Source organism: Oncorhynchus gorbuscha, linkage group LG14 (assembly GCF_021184085.1).
Source record: "Oncorhynchus gorbuscha isolate QuinsamMale2020 ecotype Even-year linkage group LG14, OgorEven_v1.0, whole genome shotgun sequence".
NCBI classification, from domain to species: domain Eukaryota; kingdom Metazoa; phylum Chordata; class Actinopteri; order Salmoniformes; family Salmonidae; genus Oncorhynchus; species Oncorhynchus gorbuscha.
In genome coordinates, this window is record NC_060186.1 from 39,285,079 (window position 1) to 39,307,226 (window position 22,148).

General features: G+C 43.1%; 1 protein-coding gene across 1 annotated transcript in view; it reads right to left on the reverse strand.

Annotated features, from left to right (window-relative positions):
* The window catches only part of rngtt (RNA guanylyltransferase and 5'-phosphatase), a 146,023-nt gene that overhangs the window by 102,499 nt on the left and 21,376 nt on the right, over positions 1-22,148 (reverse strand). Inside the window, exon 10 of the mRNA XM_046298024.1 lies at positions 3,356-3,491. Coding sequence (XP_046153980.1) covers positions 3,356-3,491 — 136 coding nt within the window. The remainder of the gene's footprint in view (positions 1-3,355; positions 3,492-22,148) is intronic.

The window sequence follows — 22,148 nt, forward strand, 5'->3', positions numbered from 1 at the left end:
GAGAGCGAGCGAGAACGAGCGAGAGAGCGCGAGAACGAGCGAGAGAGCGCGAGAACGAGCGAGCGAGAGCGAGCGAGAACGAGCGAGAGAGCGAGCGAGAACGAGCGAGAACGCGAGCGAGAACGAGCGAGAGAGCGAGCGAGAGAGCGAGAGAGCGCGAGAACGAGCGAGAGAGCGCGAGAACGAGCGAGAACGAGCGAGCGAGAACGAGCGAGAGAGCGAGCGAGAACGAGCGAGAGAGCGAGAGAGCGCGAGAACGAGCGAGAGAGCGAGAGAGCGCGAGAACGAGCGAGAGAGCGCGAGAACGAGCGAGAGAGCGAGAGAGCGCGAGAACGAGCGAGAGAGCGCGAGAACGAGCGAGAGAGCGAGAGAACGAGCGAGAACGAGCGAGAGAGCGCGAGAACGAGCGAGAGAGCGCGAGAACGAGCGAGAGAGCGCGAGAACGAGCGAGAGAGCGCGAGAACGAGCGAGAGAGCGAGCGAGAGAGCGAGCGAGAACGAGCGAGAGAGCGAGCGAGAACGAGCGAGAGAGCGAGCGAGAACGAGCGAGAGAGCGAGCGAGAACGAGCGAGAGAGCGCGAGAACGAGCGAGAGAGCGCGAGAACGAGCGAGCGAGAGCGAGCGAGAACGAGCGAGAACGAGCGAGAACGAGCGAGCGAGAACGAGCGAGAGAGCGAGCGAGAACGAGCGAGAGAGCGAGCGAGAGAGCGAGAGAGCGCGAGAACGAGCGAGAACGAGCGAGCGAGAACGAGCGAGAGAGCGAGCGAGAACGAGCGAGAGAGCGAGAGAGCGCGAGAACGAGCGAGAGAGCGAGAGAGCGCGAGAACGAGCGAGAGAGCGCGAGAACGAGCGAGAGAGCGCGAGAACGAGCGAGAACGAGCGAGCGAGAACGAGCGAGAGAGCGAGCGAGCGAGAACGAGCGAGAGAGCGAGAGAGAGAGCGCGAGAACGAGCGAGAGAGCGCGAGAACGAGCGAGAGAGCGCGAGAACGAGCGAGAGAGCGCGAGAACGAGCGAGAGAGCGCGAGAACGAGCGAGAGAGCGCGAGAACGAGCGAGAGAGCGCGAGAACGAGCGAGAGAGCGCGAGAACGAGCGAGAGAGCGCGAGAACGAGCGAGAGAGCGCGAGAACGAGCGAGAGAGCGCGAGAACGAGCGAGAGAGCGCGAGAACGAGCGAGAGAGCGCGAGAACGAGCGAGAGAGAACGAGCGAGAAGCGAGAACGAGCGAGAGCGCGAGAACGAGCGAGAGAGCGCGAGAACGAGCGAGAGAGCGCGAGAACGAGCGAGAGAGCGCGAGAACGAGCGAGAGAGCGCGAGAACGAGCGAGAGAGCGAGAACGAGCGAGAGAGCGCGAGAACGAGCGAGAGAGCGCGAGAACGAGCGAGAGAGCGCGAGAACGAGCGAGAGAGCGCGAGAACGAGCGAGAGAGCGCGAGAACGAGCGATCTCAAGAATAAGCGAACGAGTGATAGTGCGAGAACGAGCGAGAATGAACGAGAGAAAGCGAGAAAGAGCAAGAACAAAATATATTAATAATATCCCAATGAGTATCATATCGTAGGCTAAGCATCATACAGTACACATCACCATTCTGACACATTACCTGTAGGAACATCAAGGGAACTACTGCTTTACAGCTTATATGGTACAATATCACTCCAGTTTTTGTCCTTTGAAGGGATCATACTCAAAATATTTACTCCGTTGTGAGTGTACAAACAGACAAATAAAAGACAAGAGTGAATTGCTCTGGGGGATGAATATAGTTGCATCTCTGTGAGTTGACCTCTGTACATGCAGCAGTGCAGCACACTGAGGCAGTAACTGTTATGTATTGTGTGTGGGGGTGTATGAATAAGATAAAGTGACTAGCAGCAGAGCCACTACCACAGAAGAGCTTGTGATTGAATGTATGCAGCAACAGTTCCACAGGCAATATATCTGCAAACATGAAAATACATTTTAGGTCTCTGGGTAGAGTTCACTGAAAACAATGACATGAATTCCAAACACACAAGAGAAGCCTTGTGGCAGAGGCAGATTTTGTGTAAGTAGTAAGATTCTATGAAGAATCTATGGATGAAACTGAGCATAGCTGAGTCATGGTTCAGCCACAGGTTCTTTCTGGACATGGACTCTGTTAGCACCTGTCATCAAAAACACCACAATAACAAAAAGGACACCTAGAAGCCTTGACAGGCTAGACAGACTGTCACATCTGCAGAGTGGAGCTGCTTCAAAAGCCTGCTAATGTGTTCCCTGCACAAAAGGCCCAAGCAAAGAGACAACCCACCATCTCAATCAGTCACTGAATTACCGAAGATGCTTGAGAATAATATTGCTCAGAGCATGAAAGACACGTCCGTCTTAGAGAAAAGTGAAGATGGCTAAGGAAACTCACCTCTCTAACAAGCCCCCCACATAATTGGGCTGCTGCACAAAAGACCAGGCATTGTACACCGACATGAAGCTTAATGGCATCCAGCCTCTTCTCTCCCCGGTTCTGATTAGGAGGGTGATAATGACTGGTGTCTTGTGCACCTGCTGCTTGGGGAGTGCTGGAAGCTGGCTAAGTCCCAAATGGCACCCTATTCCCTGTATAGTGCACTACCTTTGACCAGGGCCAACAGGGAATATCACTATATTTGGAATGAACACCTTCTCTAGTACAAAAACTCCAGTAGCCCGGATTGGCCTGTTATTACACGGTGAAGACATGACAGCCACTAACAATTAGCCTCCTGGGAGGAAGGCATCTACGCAGTACAGTACAATACAGAGCAGGATAAAGGAGGATGAATCTATGGTATTTCTGGTATGATTTACAAACAGTGTTTCCCCTCCTGTCTTGTAAAAGTGGATGTAGTGGCAGACTGGGTGAAAGGCTCACTGCTCTCACTGTTCTCCTCTAGGCCTAGGTGTTGATAGGAGCCACAGGGTTCTCCTGGTGTGGAAGGAGGCTGACAACAGCTACTTTTTGCTGTCAGTCATGTGTAGGTGGAGCAGCAGGGCGATATGAGTAGGGGTATGGGGTCAGGCAGGGGACAACGGGCGGGAAGAATAAAGACAGTATGAATCACCATTCTGAGACTTTTTTATTTATTTAACTAGGCAAGTCAGTTAAGAACAAATTATTATTTACAATGATGGCCTAGGAACAGTGGGTTAAACTGCCTTGTTCAGGGGCAGAATGACAGATTTTTACCTTGTCAGCTCTGGGATTCGATCTAGCAACCTTTCGGTTATGCTCTAAACACTAAGCTAACCACTAGGCTACCTGGCACCCCATCACCTGGGGGGGGGGGGGGGGGAGAGAGAAGATAAAGGACACACACACACAGACAGAGTGAAGGACTTACCCCGTCAAGTAGTGTGTTGGCTAAGTGAACGCGGAGGTCTTTCCGAAAAGGGAATTCTAGGTTGGCTATGTGGAAGACCGAGTTGTCTCTGTCGATCATGTGCACCTCATTCTTCCCATTTATCAGCATCATATACCTGTGGAAAATAGAGCAAAGAAACCCTCTTTAACAAGTTTACTTAACATTTTTAAGTTAACAACTATTTACTAGTAAGTCCAAACATTCAACAAACAAAGCAGAGGCAGTATACATATTGAATGCTGTAAATTGATGGCAAAGTTTCACTCCAACTGGAATTGGCTTTTTACATGGATTAAAAACCAAGTCAGACAGCCATTTTATAGCAGACAAACAGCTGCATCTGGATTACTCAGAGCTGCAGATTCAACTGCATTTCTTACAGTTAAAAACAAACATTTGTTGGGTTAATGCTGAAATATAAAACATTTTGGCAACCCGACCAAATTCACAAAGAGTATGTGATGAGTCAAAAAAGTTTGTGCAAAAAGGGTCAATGCAGATAGTCCTGGTAGCTATTGGTTAAATATTTAAAGCGGCAATATTCCATTTTTTGGGTGACCCCAGCAAATTCACATAGGTGTTATAGATCTGTCACTCCTTGAAAGCAAGTCTAAGAAGCGGTAGATCAGTTCTATGTGCATATTTCTATGCTTCCAGTTATGTTTAGTTTTTGGGGTCTTTTACTTTCGGTTTTATACACTTCAAACAGCTGAAAATAATATATTTTTAGTTATGGAAAATATATTTCACAGCAGTTTAGATGGTACAATACTTCTCTACACAACAAATGCTTGTTTTGTCAGAAACTCAAATTAAGCGAACTATTATCATTTTTGCAACCAGGAAATGACAGTGCAATTTCTGAAACATTACACCTTTAATAGAGTATCTGGGGAACAACACAGAATCAAACTCCAAACTTACCTCAACCCCTACTTACAAAAACAGCATCATTATATTCTAGTGCACGTAGACACTTCCAAACCAATTCTCTCCTCTATTGACAAAACTGAATGACAAAAAAAAAATCACAGGCTCTGATATATTGTGATGTTATGTCCTAAAGCACCTCTGCTTCAATGCAAATGTGCCAGCCTCCAGTTAGACATGGCTCTATCTTCAAATAGCACAATGTGCTGCTACATTCACAGGCAGTGGCGAGGCGAGTTGTTTCACTGATAGAGGAAGTTTTGGCACTAATCCCAAATTAGTTCCTCGGGAATTTGCAGGTGAGATACAAGACTTAGTTTGCATTAAGAAATACACTGCACTTAGTTTGCATTAAGAAATACACTGCACTATAATTGGCCTCAAGAAGACCACATAAGCTTGCAGTACAAACACAGTCCTTCACCATTTTATCAAGATACTGTGGATGCATATTAATGTTTTTATTCTGAGAAAATTTGAGAAAGCTCTTTGACTGCATCTACACTACAGGACTAGAGGCAAGGACATACACCACTGATCCAGCCATTCAGGAGGAGTGGTGTCCTTATCTCGCTCCTCCTCTTTGGCCTTGAACAGTACTTTTTCAATGCCACAATAGGACACACACACACACACACACACACACACACACACACACACACACACACACACACACACACACACACACACACACACACACACACACACACACACACACACACACACACACACACACACACACACACACACACACACACACACACACACACGTCCTCATTCAAATCACCACAGTGCCACACCAGATAATCCTACTGCTTTGAACTTTGTTTAATTAGAATATCCTCAAGAAAGAGAGGCGTGAAAGACAGGACATTGCAGTGTATCTCTTTAAGAAGCTGCTAAGCAAATATGATAGGACCCAGGCTCTCTTGCTCCAGTCTACATATTTAAATGGGTGATGGTAGAGGAGACTCGCGAGAGAGATGTGGAATATGGTGGTGAAGAGGAAGACCAACTTATGTTGCTAGCAGTCTGTCACACCTCTGTCTGATTACTGTCTGATCCCTCCATCACACCAACCAGATGGAGGGATGAAGTGGAGGATACAAAGCTTTACTTGAATTACATACCTGCAAACATCAGCTTTTACACTCAGATAAACTCTTACTTTTAAAAAGGGTGGACAGTGAGTCACTTACTTACTGTCTCCGACAGGATGTCTGTTTGGTAACAGTGGTGGTGGTGGAGACCAATTAGAAGTTGGTGATGACAAAGGGGACTTGGGATGGATGTACAGTATGTTAAGGATGGGACAACCCCTATGATACCCATGGTATCACCCATAGCAGACACACAGAGGATGGAAGAGTCCACAGACACTAAGGTGGGGATATCTGGGTGAAAGATACAGAGGCAGTGGAGGGGGATAAAGTCTGAGTGCTCATGTTCAGTGTTTCCTAGCTCCCGTCCTCAAGTACCCCCTAACAGCACACATTTTTGTTGCAGCCCCAGACAAAAACATCTGATTTAAATTGTCAAGGGCTTAGTGATTAATTGACAAGTAGAATCAGGTGTGCTTGTCCGGGACCACAACAAAAAGATGTACCGTTGGGGGTACTGGAAGACTGGAGTTGGGAAGACCTGCTCTTGTTGAGTCTAGAGCATGGTCCTCCAACCCTGTTCCTGGAGAGCTAACCTCCTGTGGGTTTTCGCTCCAACCCCAGTTGGAAATAACCTCGTTCAGCTTATCAACCAGCTAATTATTAGATTCAGGTGTGCTAGACTAGGGTTGAAGCGAAAACCTACAGGATGGTGGCTCTCCAGGAACGGAGTTTGGCGAGTCCTGATCTAGAGGTATTGTCAAGATATGGGGCAACACGCTGGTGCGAACACAAAGCTCATCAAAATCTCATTCAGTTAGAGGTTTGAAATAGAAAAATGGCTACATGCACCAACAACCTCAGCAATCACAGATTGGATTCCATTTTATGGCAAAGAACAAAGAGCAAAGCGCAAACAAAAGCTGTCAAGCCAAATGCTCCTGTTTGGGTAATTTAATTGAAAAAATATAGTCAACAGGGAAACTTATGCGTAAAATTAAACGAAATTAAAGTCAACAGCAGAACATGAAAATGCCTGATCTGATTCCAGGGTTATGGAGGTTCCCAATGAGAGCTGAGGGGATGTGATCAAACACGTACACACACATTTCCTCTTACAATAAACACACAAAAAAAATCTGCTCGGCAATGATTACATGACAGAGTTGACGAATCCAGTTACATGCTTCCAGGAGGCCGACTGGCCGCCGCTCTCTCTCTCTCCATCGGCAAATGCCAAGTATTGAGTGAAGCAAGATGTTTTAAATTAGCAACTCCGTATCATTTCCTGTTTTATTCCTAAAAAAGGTTAAGTATCCTAATCAACGCATCCTAAACCAGTGAGAAAATTAGCTCGCCTCCCCATTACACCACTTTATGACATTAGTGCAATCATGCAATGCTAATGGCACCCGGCTTATTATGCAAACTACTAAATTAACACAAAATGTGGGCCTGGCATATTGGGTGGCGATGTGAACCCATTTTAAAATGCAGTGACAGATGAAAAGCTCTCCGGGGGAGAGGAGACTGGTGGTGGTGACAGAGATACAGCTGAAGTCAGAAGTTTACATAAACTTAGGTTGGAGTCATAAAAACTTGTTTTTCAACCACTCCACAAGTTTCTTTTAACAAACTACAGTTTTGGCAAGTCAGTTTGGACATCTACTTTGTGCATGACACAAGTAATTTTTCCAACAATTGTTTACAGACAGTGACATAATCTGTATCACAATTCCAGTGAGTCAGAGGTTTACATACACTAAGTTGACAGTGCCTTTAAACAGTTTGGAAAATTTAGAAGCTTCTGATAGGCTAATTGACATCATTTGAGTCAGTTGGAGGTGTACCTGTGGATGTATTTCAAGGCCTACCTTCAAACTTAGTGCCTCTTTGCTTGACATCATGGGAAAAATCTAAATAAATCAACAGAGACCTCAGAAGAAAAATTGTAGACATCCACAAGTCTGGTTCATCCTTGGGAGCAAATTCCAAATGCCTGAAGGTACCACGTTCATCGCTACAAACATGTATATATACACCATGGGACCACGCAGCTGTCATACCGCTCAGGAAGGAGATGTGTTCTGTCTCCTAGATATGAGCGTACTTTGGTGCGAAAAGTGCAAAATCAATCCCAGAAAAACAGCAAAGGACCGTGTGAAGATGTTGGAGGAAACTAGAGGTCGACCGATTACGATTGTTCAACGCCAATACCGATTGGAGGACCAAAAAAGCCACTACCGATTAATCGGCCTATTATTTATATATATATATATATATATATATATATATATATATATATACACACACACACACACACACACACACACACACACACACACTCACACATACAGTGGGGCAAAAAAGTATTTAGTCAGCCACCAATTGTGCAAGTTCTCCCACTTAAAAACACGAGAGAGGACTGTAATTTTCATCATAGGTACACTTCAACTATGACAGACAAAATGAAAAAAAAATCAGAAAACCACATTGTAGGATTTTTTAATGAATTTATTTGCAAATTATGGTGTAAAATAAGTATTTGGTCAATAACAAAAGTTTCTCAATACTTTGTTATATACCCTTTGTTGGCAATGACAGAGGTCAAATGTTTTCTGTAATTCTTCACAAGGTTTTCACACACTGTTGCTGGTATTTTGGCCCATTCCTCCATGCGGATCTCCTCTAGAGCAGTGATGTTTTGGGGCTGTTGCTGGGCAACACGGACTTTCAACTCCCTCCAAAGAAATGGTGTACGTATGTATGGGTGTGTATAGGTGGGTGCGTGCGTGCGTGTATGTATGCATAGGTGTGTGTATATGCATGGGTATATGTGTATATGCATGGGTATATGTATGTATGTATGTATGTATGTATGTATGTATGTATGTATGTATGTATGTATGTATGTATGTATGTATGTATGTATGTATGTATGTATGTATGTATGTATGTATGTATGTATGTATGTATGTATGTATGTATGTATGTATGTATGTATGTATGTATGTATGTATGTATGTATGTATGTATGTATGTATGTATGTGTATATATATATGCACGTAGACATGGGTAAGTGGGGGCTGTTTTTCTTTTTGTTCTGTGTGCTTTGTCTCTGTATCTCTTAATATGGGTGAAAATTGTGAAATTTCAATAAAAAAATACTGTTACAAAAAAAAAACTCCCTCCAAAGATTTTCTATGGGGTTGAGATCTGGAGACTGGCTAGGCCACTCCAGGACCTTGAAATGCTTCTTGCGAAGCTACTCCTTCGTTGCCCGGGCGGTGTGTTTGGGATCATTGTCATGCTGAAAGACCCAGCCACTATTAAGAAGTATTGTCTTTAGGAATTCAGTGGAGTAAGTTATTCAAGTACAGATACACCACTGAAATGATATTAGCAACTCCAAATGAACACATGTAATTACAGGGGTCAGCTGAATTGCTGATGAAAGGGGCGGCAGCGTAGCCTAGTGGTTAGAGCGTTGGACTAGTAACCGGAAGGTTGTGAGTTTAAACCCCCGAGCTGAGTTTTCACTCAAAATCTCACGATACACAGCCCCATTCATTCTTTCCTTTACACGGATCAGTCGTCCTGGTCCCTTTGCAGAAAAACAGCCCCAAAGCATGAGGTTTCCACCCCCATGCTTCACAGTAGGTATGGAGTTCTTTGGATGAAACTCAGCATTCTTTGTCTTTCAAACACGACGAGTTGAGTTTTTACCAAAAAGTTATATTTTGGTTTCATCTGACCATATGACATTCTCCCAATCTTCTTCTGGATCATCCAAACGCTCTCTAGCAAACTTCAGACGGGCCTGGACATGTACTGGCTTAAGCAGGGGGACACGTCTGGCATTGCAGGATTGTCCCTGGCGGCGTAGTGTTAGTGATGGTATGCTTTGTTACTTTGGTCCCAGCTCTCTACAGGTCATTCACTAGGTCCCCCCGTGTGGTTCTGGAATTTTTGCTCACCGTTCTTGTGATCATTTTGACCCCACGGGGTGAGATCTTGCGTGGAGCCCCAGATCGAGGGAGATTATCAGTGGTCTTGTATGTCTTCCATTTCCTAATAATTGCTCCTACAGTTGATTTCTTCTAACCAAGCTGCTTACCTATTGCAGATTCAGTCTTCCCAGCCTGGTGCAGGTCTACAATTTTGTTTCTGGTGTCCTTTGACAGCTTTTTGGTCTTGGCCATAGTGGAGTTTGGAGTGTGACTGTTTGAGGTTGTGGACAGGTGTCTTTTATACTAATAACAAGTTCAAACAGGTGCCATTAATACAGGTAACGAGTGGAGGACAGAGGAGCCTCTTAAAGAAGAAGTTACAGGTCTGCGAGAGCCAGAAATCTTGCTTGTTTGTAGGTGACCAAATACTTATTTTACACCATAATTTGCAAATCAATTCATTAAAAATCCTACAATGTGATTTTCTGAATATTTTTTTCTCATTTTGTCTGTCATAGTTAAAGTGTACCTATGATGAAAATGACAGGCCTCTCATCTTTTTAAGTGGGAGAACTTGCACAATTGGTGGCTGACTAAATACTTTTTTGCCCCACTGTATATCCACAGTAAAACGAGTCCTATATCGACATAACCTGAAAGGTCCCTCAGCAACGAAGAAGTCACTGCTCACAAACCACCATAAAAAAAACAGATTACGGTTTACAACTGCACATGGGGACAAAGATCTTACTTTTTGGAGAATAGTCCTCTGGTCTGATGAAACAAAAATAGAACTGTTTGGCCATAATAACCATCGTTATGTTTGGAGGAAAAAGGGGGAGGCTTGCAAGCTGAAAATCACCATCCCAGCCGTGAAGCACAGGGGTGGCAGCATCATGTTGTGGGGGTGTTTTGCTGCAGGAAGGACTGGTGCACTTCACAAAATAGATGGCATCATGAGGGAGGAAATTTATGTGGACATATTGAAGCAACATCTCCAGAAATCAGTCAGGAAGTTAAAGCTTGGTCGCAAATGGATCTTCCAAATGGACAACGACCCCAAACATACTTCCAAAGTTGTGACAAAATGGCTTAAGGACAACAAAGTCAAGGTATTGGAGTGGCCATCACAAAGCCCTGACCTCAATCCTATAGAACATTTGTGGGCATAACTGAAAAAGCGTGTGCGAGCAAGGAGGCCTACAAACCTGACTCAGTTACACCAGCTCTGTCAGGAGGAATGGGCCAAAATTCACCCAACTTATTGTGGGAAGCTTGTGGAAGGCTACCCGAAACATTTGACCCAAGTTAAACAATTTAAAAGGCAATGCTCCCAAATACTAATTAAGTGTATGTAAACTTCTGACAAACTGGGAATGTGATGAAAGAAATAAAACCTGAAATAAATCATTCTCTCTACTATTATTCTGACATTTCACATTCTTAAAATAAAGTAGTGATCCTAACTGACCTAAGACAGGGAATTGTTACTAAAATTAAATGTCAGGAATTGTGAAAACTGACTTTAAATGTATTTGGCTAAACTTCCGACTTCAAATGTAGATGGCAGATCACTTGGTAGTTCCAAATGCAAATGCACTACATTTCCACAGCGTGAGCAGCAGTAAGAAGACCTGCAGGTGGGGAAAAAAACAGAATCAGATATGGATTACACCTAATTAATTTGCCATCTATACCAGCTTGTTCAGAGATCTCCGGAAGGCATCCAGGTCCCTGAGAAGTGGGGTACAATGGCTGTCCCCCAAATTGCACTCTATACCTTAGAGTGCATTACTTTAGACCAGCACCCAGGGGTGCATTTGGGACTCAAACAATATGAGGCAGGCCCTGAGAGAGAACTCCTGTTAAAGAACCTCTCAGCCAATGAGAAACTAGCATGCACTCTCATAGCAAATCAAGACCCCTAAAAGTGACTTGTTTCGGGCTTTCACTCTTGACCTGTAACAGGACGTATAAGGTCAACAACGTGCTGCCAGAGTAAAAGGCATCTAATCTTCCAGCTACAATGACAGTGCAGGTCTACAAAGTAGGGCCATAAAAACTGTTGGACCTAATTATTATAATGACAAAGAAGTGTGACAGTGCAGATCTGCTGGAGCTATACTAGTGCATAGAGAGGATGTTGGTTGAGTTCCTCATCCCTGTGAGTGAAGAGTGGTGAGCCACACCTGCATTGCAGTCCTCTGCTCCTGTAGACTCTGTTCTGGAAGAATCAATGCCTGCATCTACTCTGCTGACAAAGTCTCAGGAGTCTGGACAACAGCCTCTTTGGTATCCCATAATACACATTCAGGCAAACTGTCAGACACCGACACACACTTTAAAATATGTTTAGTGTTTAGTGTCGTGGCTTTGTTGGCTTGCATTAAAAAGAAAGTTGAGTTTTCCCCACCAAGACGTACATTATAGAAATCACTAAAGAGTCTGGTTCCTCTCTAGGTTCCAGCCTTTCTAGCCACCGTGTTGATACATCTGCATTGCTTGCCGTTTGGGGTTTTAGGCTGGGTTTCTGTAAGGCACGTTGTGACATCTGCTGATGTAAAGAGGGCTTTATAAATACATTTGCTTGATACTGACATCAGGGCATAAAATGAAAAACGCCTGCCACCCACCAAATGCGGAGGGAAGAAAATGTCTATTTCACCAGCCACGTAAGCGGGTGGTCAATTTGCAGGGCTCTACAGCGCGACCATGACAGTCACATTTGCAAATAAAAATAGTCAAAAGTCAAGTATGAGCACATGTGCGAGTTGTGATTTAAAGGCAGAAAAATGCTGCAGTAGCTATCTTCAAAGGTTCTGCCATTTTGTTCCATAGCTGCTAATCGCACAAAGAAATATTCGTATATCCCAACTCACACAGCAGCACTGCCAGAGTTAACCGCTTATAGATTCATTTTTGGAAGCACTGCACACAGGTGTAAACATTTGTCTAATTTACTCAGTCTACAAAGTGAGACTTTGTCCTCTTGTTTTTGTGGCTATTTACATTGTTTTGTTCACAAGCTTGGTTGTTTTTCAATGTTACTTAAGAACAAATTCTCATTTACAATGACGGCCTACCCCGGCCAAACCCGGACAACGCAGGGCCAATTGTGCAGGGCCCTATGGGACTACCAATTAGGGCCGGTTGTGATACAGCCTGGTTTCGAACCAGGGTGTCTCTAATGATGCTTCTTACATTGAGATTAGAGGTTGACCGATTAATTAGGGCCGATTTCAAGTTTTCATAACAATCGTAAATCAGGATTTTTGGGTGCAGATTTTGCTGATTAAAAAAATAACATTTATACCTTTATTTAACTAGGCAAGTCGGTTAAGAACACATTCTTATTTTCAATGACGGCCTAGGAACGGTGGGTTAACTGCCTTGTTCAGGGGCATAACGACAGATTTTCACCTTGTCAGCTCGGGGGATTCAATCTTGCAACCTTACAGTTAACTAGTCCAACGCTGTAACCACCGGTCTTTCATTGCACTCCACGAGGAGCCAGCCTGTTACACGAATGCAGTAGACGCCAAGGTAAGTTGCTAGCTAGCATTAAACTTAGTTTATAAAAAACAATCAATCATAATCACTAGTTATAACTACACATGGTTGATGATATTACTTGTTTATCTAGCGTGTCCTGCGTTGCATATAATCGATGCAACCCTGGGGGACGATTTAACAAAAGCGCATTTGCGAAAAAAGCACAATCGTTGGAAGACTGTACCTAACCATAAACACCAATGCCTTTCTTAAAATCAATACACAGAAGTATATATTTTTAAACCTGCATATTTAGCTAAAAGAAATCCAGGTTAGCAGGCAATATTAACCAGGTGAAATTGTGTCATTTCTCTTGCGTTCATTGCACACAGAGTCAGGGTATATGCAACAGTTTGGGCAGCCTGGCTCATTGCGAACTAATTTTCCAGAATTTTATGTAATTATGACATAACATTGAAGGTTGTGCAATGTAACAAGAATATTTAGACTTTGGGATCCCACCTGCTAGAAAAAATATGAAAAGTATTTCACTGAAATAAACGTTTTGTTTTCGAAATGATAGTTTCCAGATTTTACCATATTAATAACCAAAGGCTCATATTTCTGTATGGTATTATGTTATAATTAAGTCTATGATTTGATAGAGCAGTTTGACTGAGTGGTGGTAGGCAGCAGCAGGCTCGTAAGCATTCATTCAAACAGCACTTTCTTGCATTTTGCCACCAGCTCTTCGCAAGCACAGCGCTGTTTATGACTTCGAGCCTATCAGCCTAATGGCTGGTGTAACTGATGTGAAATGGCTAGCTAGTTAGCTAGGTGTGCGCTAATAGCGTTTCAAACATTAGCCGCTCTGAGACTTGGAGTAGTTATTCCCCTTTCTCTGCAAGCTTTTGTGGAGCGATGGGTAACGCTGCTTCGAGTGTGGCTGTTGTCAATGTGTTCCTGGTTCAAGCCCAGGTAGGGGCGAGGAGAGGGACGGAAGCTATACTGTTACACTGGCAATATCCAATAGTAAAAGGTATATGAAATACAAATGGTATAGAGAGAATTAGTCCTATAAATACTATATTAACTACAACCTAAAACATCTTACCTTGGAATATTGAATTCTAGTGTTAAAAGGAACCACCAACTTTCATATGTTCTCAATGTTCTGAGCAAGGAACTCAAACGTTAGCTTTTTTTTTTACATGGCACATATTGCACTTTCACTTCTCCAACACTTTGCTTTTGCATTATTTAAACCAAATTGAACATGTTTCATTATTTATTTAAAGCTAAATCGATTTTTATTGATATATTAAGTTAAAATAAGTGTTCATTCAGTATTGTTGTAATTGTCATTATTACAAGTAAAAATGTAAAAAAATTAAAGTCTGCTTAATCGGTATCGGCTTTTTTGATCTTCCAATAATCTGTATGGCCGTTGAAAAATCATGTTCGGTCGACCTCTAATTGAGATGCAGTGCCTTAGACCGCTGCGCAACTCGGGAGCTGACGAGACGGCGTCTACTTGGTTTCCACTAAAGAGCACAGCCAAAGTCAAAATTGTCTATATCGTAAAAAAAAAAAATCATGAAGTCTTAAGGTTAGGGTTAAGCATAATGTTAGCAGTGTGGATAAGGTTAGGTATAAAATAACATTTTAAGATGATACATTTTAGAAATAGACTGGGTTAATTTTTTTAAACCTTTATTTAACTAGGCAAGTCGGTTTAGAACAAATTCTTATTTTCAGTGACGGCCTAGGAATAGTGGGTTAACTGCCTTGTTCATAGGGCAGAACGACAGAATCTTGCAACCTTTCAGTTACTAGTTCAACGCTCTGACCACTAGGCTACTTGACTTTGTGGCTGTGGTAACTAGTGATGACTGTCTACTAGTAAGAAGTCAGATCCAAAATCTCACACACACACACACCTCCCGCCTTTAGAGGGGCAGCTTTTTACTCAGGTCACAAAATGAAATGGAGCAATAATTCACATTACTTCTTACTAATACCTTTCTTGTTTTAGAAACAATACTAGGGTAGCCTAGTGGTTAGAGCGTTGGACTAGTAACTGGAGGGTTGCAAGTCCAAACCCCCGAGCTGACAAGGTACAAATCTGTCGTTCTGCCCCTGAACAAGGCAGTTAACCCACTGTTCCTAGGCAGTCATTGAAAATAAGAATTTGTTCTTAACTGACTTGCCTGGTTAAATAAAGGTAAAATAAATAAATATAAATAAAGCACGGTCATCCATTTGTTTGGGGTGGATTTTGACTGATAGAATCAGAGTGTCTGGTCTATTTTTTTTATTTTTATAAATCTACGAAAACCTGCCACAGTGGTTGGTGAACCAAAAAGTTAATTTTAGGCCCGGGCGCACATGATTACCTTCAGCCTTGGTTGGGATATAGGCTATAGACCTTCTCTTTCACACATAATTTACAAATGCGAACAACCCGTCTAGATAAACGGACTGCTTTTAGAACACTGTCGGGGCCAGACGTATAATCTCATTCTAATCATTACATTGAAATGGTTCCAGGTGTGCCCTGGAAAGTGGAGCTGTAATAGTCATCCACATCTCTACTCCACTGGAGGGGATCAATACTGGGCAGTGAGAATGACCCAGGTCTCTAGGGCTGTATCCTAAATGGCCTTACTTCCTAAATAGTGCACTACTTTTGGGGAAAATTATGCCATTTCAAATCAAATTTTATTTGTCACAGACATATTTAGCTGATGTTATTGCGGGTGTAGCGAAATGTTTGTGTTCCTAGCTCCAACAGTACAGTAGTATCTAACAAGTATCTCCATCGTTTTGTTGAGGGAGAGGTTATTTTCCTGGTACCACTCCGCCAGGGCCTTCACCTCCTCCCTGTAGGTGCTCATCATTGTTGGTAATCAGGAATACGACTGTTGTGTCATCTGCAAACTTGACTGAGTTGGAGCCGTGGGTATATCCACAGTCGTGGTTATATCCACAGTAAAATGAGTCCGATATCGACATAACCTGAAAGGTCGCTCAGCAAGGAAGAAGTTACTGCTCAAAACCGTCATATAAAAAAACGTCATAAAAAAAGCCAGACTACGGTTTGCAACTGCACATGGGGACAATGTCCTCTGGTCTGATGGAACAAAAATAGAACTGTTTGGCCATAATGACCATCGTTATGTTTGGAGGAAAAAGGGGGAGGCTTGCAAGCCAAAGAACACCATCCCAACCGTGAGGCTGGGGGTGGCAGCATCATGTTGTGGGGGTGCTTTGCGGCAGGAGGGACTGGTGAACTTCACAAAATAGATGGCTTCATGAGGGAGGAAAATTAAGTGGATATTTTGAAGAAACATCAAGACATCAGTCAGGAAGTTAAAGCTTGGTCACAAATAGGTCTTCCAAATGGACAATGACGCCAAGCATACTTCCAAAGTTATTGCAAAATGGCTGAAGGACAATAAAGTCAAGGTATTTGTGGGTGGAACTGAAAAAGCATGTGCGAGCAAAGAGGCCTACAAACCTGACACTGTTACACCAGCTCTGTCAGGAGGAATGGGCCAAAATTCACCCAACTTATTGTGGGAAGCTTGCGGAAGGCTACCTGAAAGATTTTACCCAAGTTAAACAATTTAAAGGCAATGCTACCAAATACTAATTGAGTGTATTTAAACCTCTGACCCACTGGGAATGTGATGAAAGAAATAAAAGCTTAAATCACTCTACTATTATTCTGACATTTCACATTCTTAAAATAAAAGTAATGATTCTAACTGACCTAAGACAGGGAATTTTTAGGATTAAATGTCAGGAATTGTGAAAATCTGACTTTAAATGTATTTGGCTAAGGTGTATGTAAACTTCCGTCTTCAACTGTATTACTGTTGTCCAGATGGGATAGGGCAGTGTGTACAGGTGCATCCTCAATCTACACACAATACCCCATAATAACAAAGCGAACAGGTTACACATTTTTGCAAATGTATTCAAAATACCTTATTTACATAAGTATTCAGACCCTTTGCTATGAGACTCGAAATTGAGCTCAGGTGCCTCCTGTTCCCATTGATCATCTCTGAGATGTATCTACAACTTGGAGTCCAGCTGTGGTAAATTCAATTGATTGGACATGATTTGGAAAGGCACACACCTGTCTATATAAGGTCCCACAGTTGACAGTGCGTGTCAGAGCAAAAACAAAGCCATGAGGTCAAAGGAATTGTCCGTAGAGCTCTGAGACAGGATTGTGTTAAGGAAAAGATCTGGGGAAGGGTACCATACCATTTCTGCAGCATTGACGGTCCCCAAGAACACAGTGGCTTAGATTATTCTTGAATGGAAAAGTTTGGAACCACCAACACTCTTCCTAGAGCTGGCTGCCCGGCCAAACTGAGCAATTGGGGGAGTAGGGCCTTGGTCAGGGACATGACAAAGAATCCTATGGTGAACTGAAAATGACTGATTTTAATGCAGGTCTGCCTGGCCTTGCATACAATGGCTTCAGAAAACATGAAGTTTGAGGAGTCGAGACAATCTCTCCTACACAAGTACAACCCACAGAGGGAAAAATATGTTTTTATTGCAGGGCCAAAGTGGTCCACCTGCCATCTAATTGGCCAGTTAGCCATATCTCTGCTGTCACTTTCTGAAGGGCCCTTCCTCATCAGTCAAGGATAAGCCACCCCCCACCACCACGCTCTCGCACTCCCTCCCTCTTTCAGGCCATCATAATGACACTGTATACCCAGTGCCAAACTATCATGGATCCCCAAAATGTAGGCCCTACTACAATTCAAAATGACCTATTATCCATACTGGCAGAAATCCCTCTCCACCTGCAGCCCCAGTCCTCCAGTGAGGTTATAAAAGGCAGTTTTTCTCCCTTGTCTATTTCTCCAGCGCTTTGATCCTAATGATGCACAAACAGCCATTGTTTCGGCTGAGGCCTTTATGGTAGTGGCCACTCCTCATCAAAAAGGCACATGACAGCTCACCTGGAGTTTGCCAAAAAGGCACCGAAAGGACTCTTCGGACCATAAGAAACAAGATTCTCTGGTCTGATGAAACCAATATTGAATTATTTGGCCTGAATGCTAAGGTCACGTCTGGAGGAAACCTGGTACCATCCCTACGGTGAAGCATGGTGGTGGCAGCATCATGCTGTGGGGATGTTTTTCAACAGCCGGGACTGGAGCAAAGGTTCACCTTCCAACAGGACAACAACCCAAAGCCCAGTCAAGACTACGCAGGAGTGGCTTCGGGACAAGTCTCTCAATGTCCCTGAGTGGCCCAGCCAGGGCCCGGACTTGAACAAGATCAAACATCTCTGAAGAGACCTAAAAAAAACCTGTGCAGTGATGCTCCCCATCCAACCTGACATAGCTTGAGGGGATCTGCAGAGAAGAATGGGAGAAACTCCCCAAATACCACTGTGTCAAGCTTGTAGCGTCATACCCAAGAAGACTTGAGGCTGTAATCGCTGCCAAAGGGTCTGAATACTGATGTAAATGTCAAAGTTTAGCATTTTTAATACATTTGCAAAACATTCCAATGACCTGTTTTTACTTTGTGTGTAGATTGATGAGGGTAGAAAAAAAAAGAAAAAAAAAAACTTAGATTTTAGAATACGGATGTAAATGCGGAACACGTCAAGGGGTCTGCATACTTTCCGAATGTACTGTACACTATATATGATGCTACTGTATCAATCAACAATTGATTTGTTCATGTCATCACAGCATAGGAGTCATTCATGTCAATAAAATGACAAAGCGACCATTACATTTTTTTAACGTAAACAATAGGCCTAAACTGTTCCATTTCAGAAATTGTATTCACGAATGAAAGTGAACGCTTTGAGTCTTTGCTGTAATACTGGCTTTACAAAAAAAAGCTTTACAACACTCTCTGATACGCTTTATCATTTATTTAGTGTTGTTCAAATTGTTCCAAAGGGTCAGGAAAATGATATTGTAATCTAACAGGAACAGTGCTTGCTCCTTACCTTCCTTTTCTTGATCTCCGGTATTTCCCACAACTAGTCAAATGTATCCCACACATCTGACTTCCCCTTCACTTCCTGTGCAACCAAGTAATTTGTCACATCCTCTGCATCCATTTTGTTGTCACAAGTGTTCACGGTGTTCAGAGTTTGTTATAACCAATTTATTGATGCGATTATGATGTGCCATAGGTCAGGCCCTATTCGTCACGTGCATGCGATGCATACATGTGTCACGTAAAGAGGGCGAGGGTTGAGGGAATGTTTTTCCTAAACAAATGAAGGATTTCGGTAACAATTTTTTAGTCCGAAATGTATATGTTGCAGCTTCAGCAACACAGACAGCGCAATAAACACTGTTGATGTTCTGTGCAGCAGGGAAGAGGGAGTGAACTGGTGCTGGTCACACAGTCACTCGCCGTAATTATTATTTGATTTTTTTACACAGCCAGCCCCGGCACAATCAAATCAATTGCGGTCGGACTCTCTCTAGTTGCTTGTGTGTGTGTGTGTCTTAATTATTTAAATCAAACGGTTCTCTTAAAAGCATCAGACAAGCTCAGTGAATATAGTTGATTTGATTAAAACACATGGGATGTGTCTATATATGGAAAAATACACATTTAAAAGATGACTCTTGGTCGAACCAACATTTCTTTTTGTTGGGGACAGGCTTTTTACCAAAACTGGGAGGTGGGGTGACCGCTTCATTATTGTTTCTATTAAAGATTCTGGCTTCACATTTCAAATGAAGATCCTACATCTGAATATTGAAAATCTAGCAGATCAACACAATAAAAAGTTAGTGAGAGGCGTAGCATAATAACTGCCAACATTAGATAAACAACCAGTGTCGAAGTCTCCTTCAATAGCAAGCCTAGAGACACAATCTAATCCAATGCCTTACACCATCAGTTTTATTTTTTATTAAACACCATCAGTCCCATTGATTGCTCATTTTGAGAAAATGACTGTGGCTAGGGTAGAGAAGGGGGTGTGAGGAAGGAGAAAAGAGGAGTTAAGCTCTTGGCCACTGTTGGGCTGAGATAATGGAGACCCAGTGACCACATAGATTAGTGTCACTCTCCCTCTTCTCCAACCCTTGGAACAGGACAAGGTTCAAACCATTGCTGACAGCCAGGAGAGCCCCCCCCCCTCCACCAAGACCACTATGTCCCAAACTACTCAGACCCCCCTCAGCGGTCCATCACTCCTGCTGACCAATCTTGCAGGACCAGCTTGAGTCCAGAGACGCATTTCCAATACAGCAGTTAAAATGTGCCCTGCTAGGCGGCATATGTAATGACTGAGATAAGAGTCAGGAATTCATTGCATAATCCGTGAGGGGCCTGGGGAAGATAAATTAAGATCAAACTGCACCTTGGCAATCAATCAGTAAATCTCCTTCCTGAAGAAATATGCGTGAGCATCCTTGAAATTCCAATTAAATAGTATCGCCAACATGTGGCAATAATTTCCGAGCTCTAACTGCTTCTGGCATTGAGGGCTCATATTTCAGTAATGTGAACACTTATTAATTATTACGAAACCATTCTGGTGATTAATTACGGCCGAAGGTGGTGGAGATTAAAAACTAATCTCATCATCATAGCACGGAAGCATATGCAGCTCAGAGAACGCCTCCAACACCGCCACACAAGCAATTGACCCAGGGTGCGTCCATCTGTCCCAAATGACACCCTTTTCCCTTTATCGTGCACCATTTTGACCAGGGCCCATTGGGCTCTGGTCAAAAGAAGTGCACTATATTGAGAATAGGACGTCATGTGGGAAGCATCCTGAGAGAGGAGGCGATCAGAGAGGTGCTGCTTTTCAGGCTTTAAGTAGCTAAACATCACCATCGTTAATTCGAGAGGACGTTTAACCAGGCCCAGGGAGGTGTATCAATATCATCAATGCTCTTTATTCAGCACCTGCGTGTTTATCGCACCTGACAGACACACAATTCACATATTGAACTTGTTATTTGCTAAACAGGCAAACACATCAAACTGGTGGTCCTGTGGCTCAGTTAATGGAGGTTGGGACTTCAAACAAGGTTATGGGGTCACCAATGTGAAAATGTAAGCATTACCATAAGTAGTTTTGGATAAAAGTTTCTAATAAATAGCATATATTATATTAAACTGTGTGAGGTGAAAGAAGAATTGCAAACAAAAACACAGGAAAACCAGGAAAGCATGTCTCTGAAATAAATATTCCCCTTATCTGACAACAACCTCTCACATAAAAAAAAAAAAAAGACATTGCTACAAATGGTGCCTTTACAACTTCTTGCTATATGAATGGCCCTGAAAATGTTGTGAAATTGCCCATGATCACTTAGTGGGCTTCCAAATGGGCCCCATTTTTCATCCCCAAACAATAGAAGATATCCGGACACGATCTGTCGGAACAAAAATGTCCCGATTGACAAAATAGGCGCAATTTCATTTCATCATCGTGAGACCTTAAAATGTCAACCATCCTCCAGTGACAAGAGCAGCGGTACTCATTACCTGAGCTCTACCGCCGCCAAAGAATAGACAGCTAATCATGCAAATATCCACACCAAAAAAACTACATTATATAAATAATTGCTGAATAATCCCATATGCTCTGCACGCATCCCAAACCAATGTCCAACATTCAACTCAGTGTGAACCTTCCACACTACCTGGATAGAAATAGAATAATTAGATGTAGGCCTAAAGGAACAATAACTAAGGCATTACTGTTGTCAGCTTAGCACACTGGATGAAAATAGGAAGAAAAAAAAGTGAGAAAAACCCACTAAACCATTAAAATGTCAGTTTAGCTGAGGCAGCGGAGCATAATCTAACTGATGTATTCTCGTCTCTAAAAGCTGTCAAAACGAAAAGGAGGAAGGCCGGTGGCTGCTAGAGGGAACGTAAACTTAAGAAGACGCTGAGTCAGACGTCACCAGGTGAGTTTTTCTGTGAGGAAGTTGAGCTTTTTTGCAGCAGGGTTCTACTTTTGATATTGGCCAAGCAGCTTGCGGTGAGACTCTTCCGAGTTGCTAATGATGAGCTCCTATTGGGTTACTGGGGTGTTTACCCCTGTGCCATTCCCTCCAAAACTGCACAGGTAGAGTTTAGCTCCTTTGAATGCCCCATAAAATGATTCACTCCTCCTTTCAATTTGGGATTATTTAAGCTCTCTATTACACAGAGCCGTATATTTCAGAAGACTTCAGGGCATATTATAAGCATGAAATGGTATGCAGTGCACACAGTTATTACTTATGCCATGTGGCAGACCGTGTCGGTGGAACTTTTAA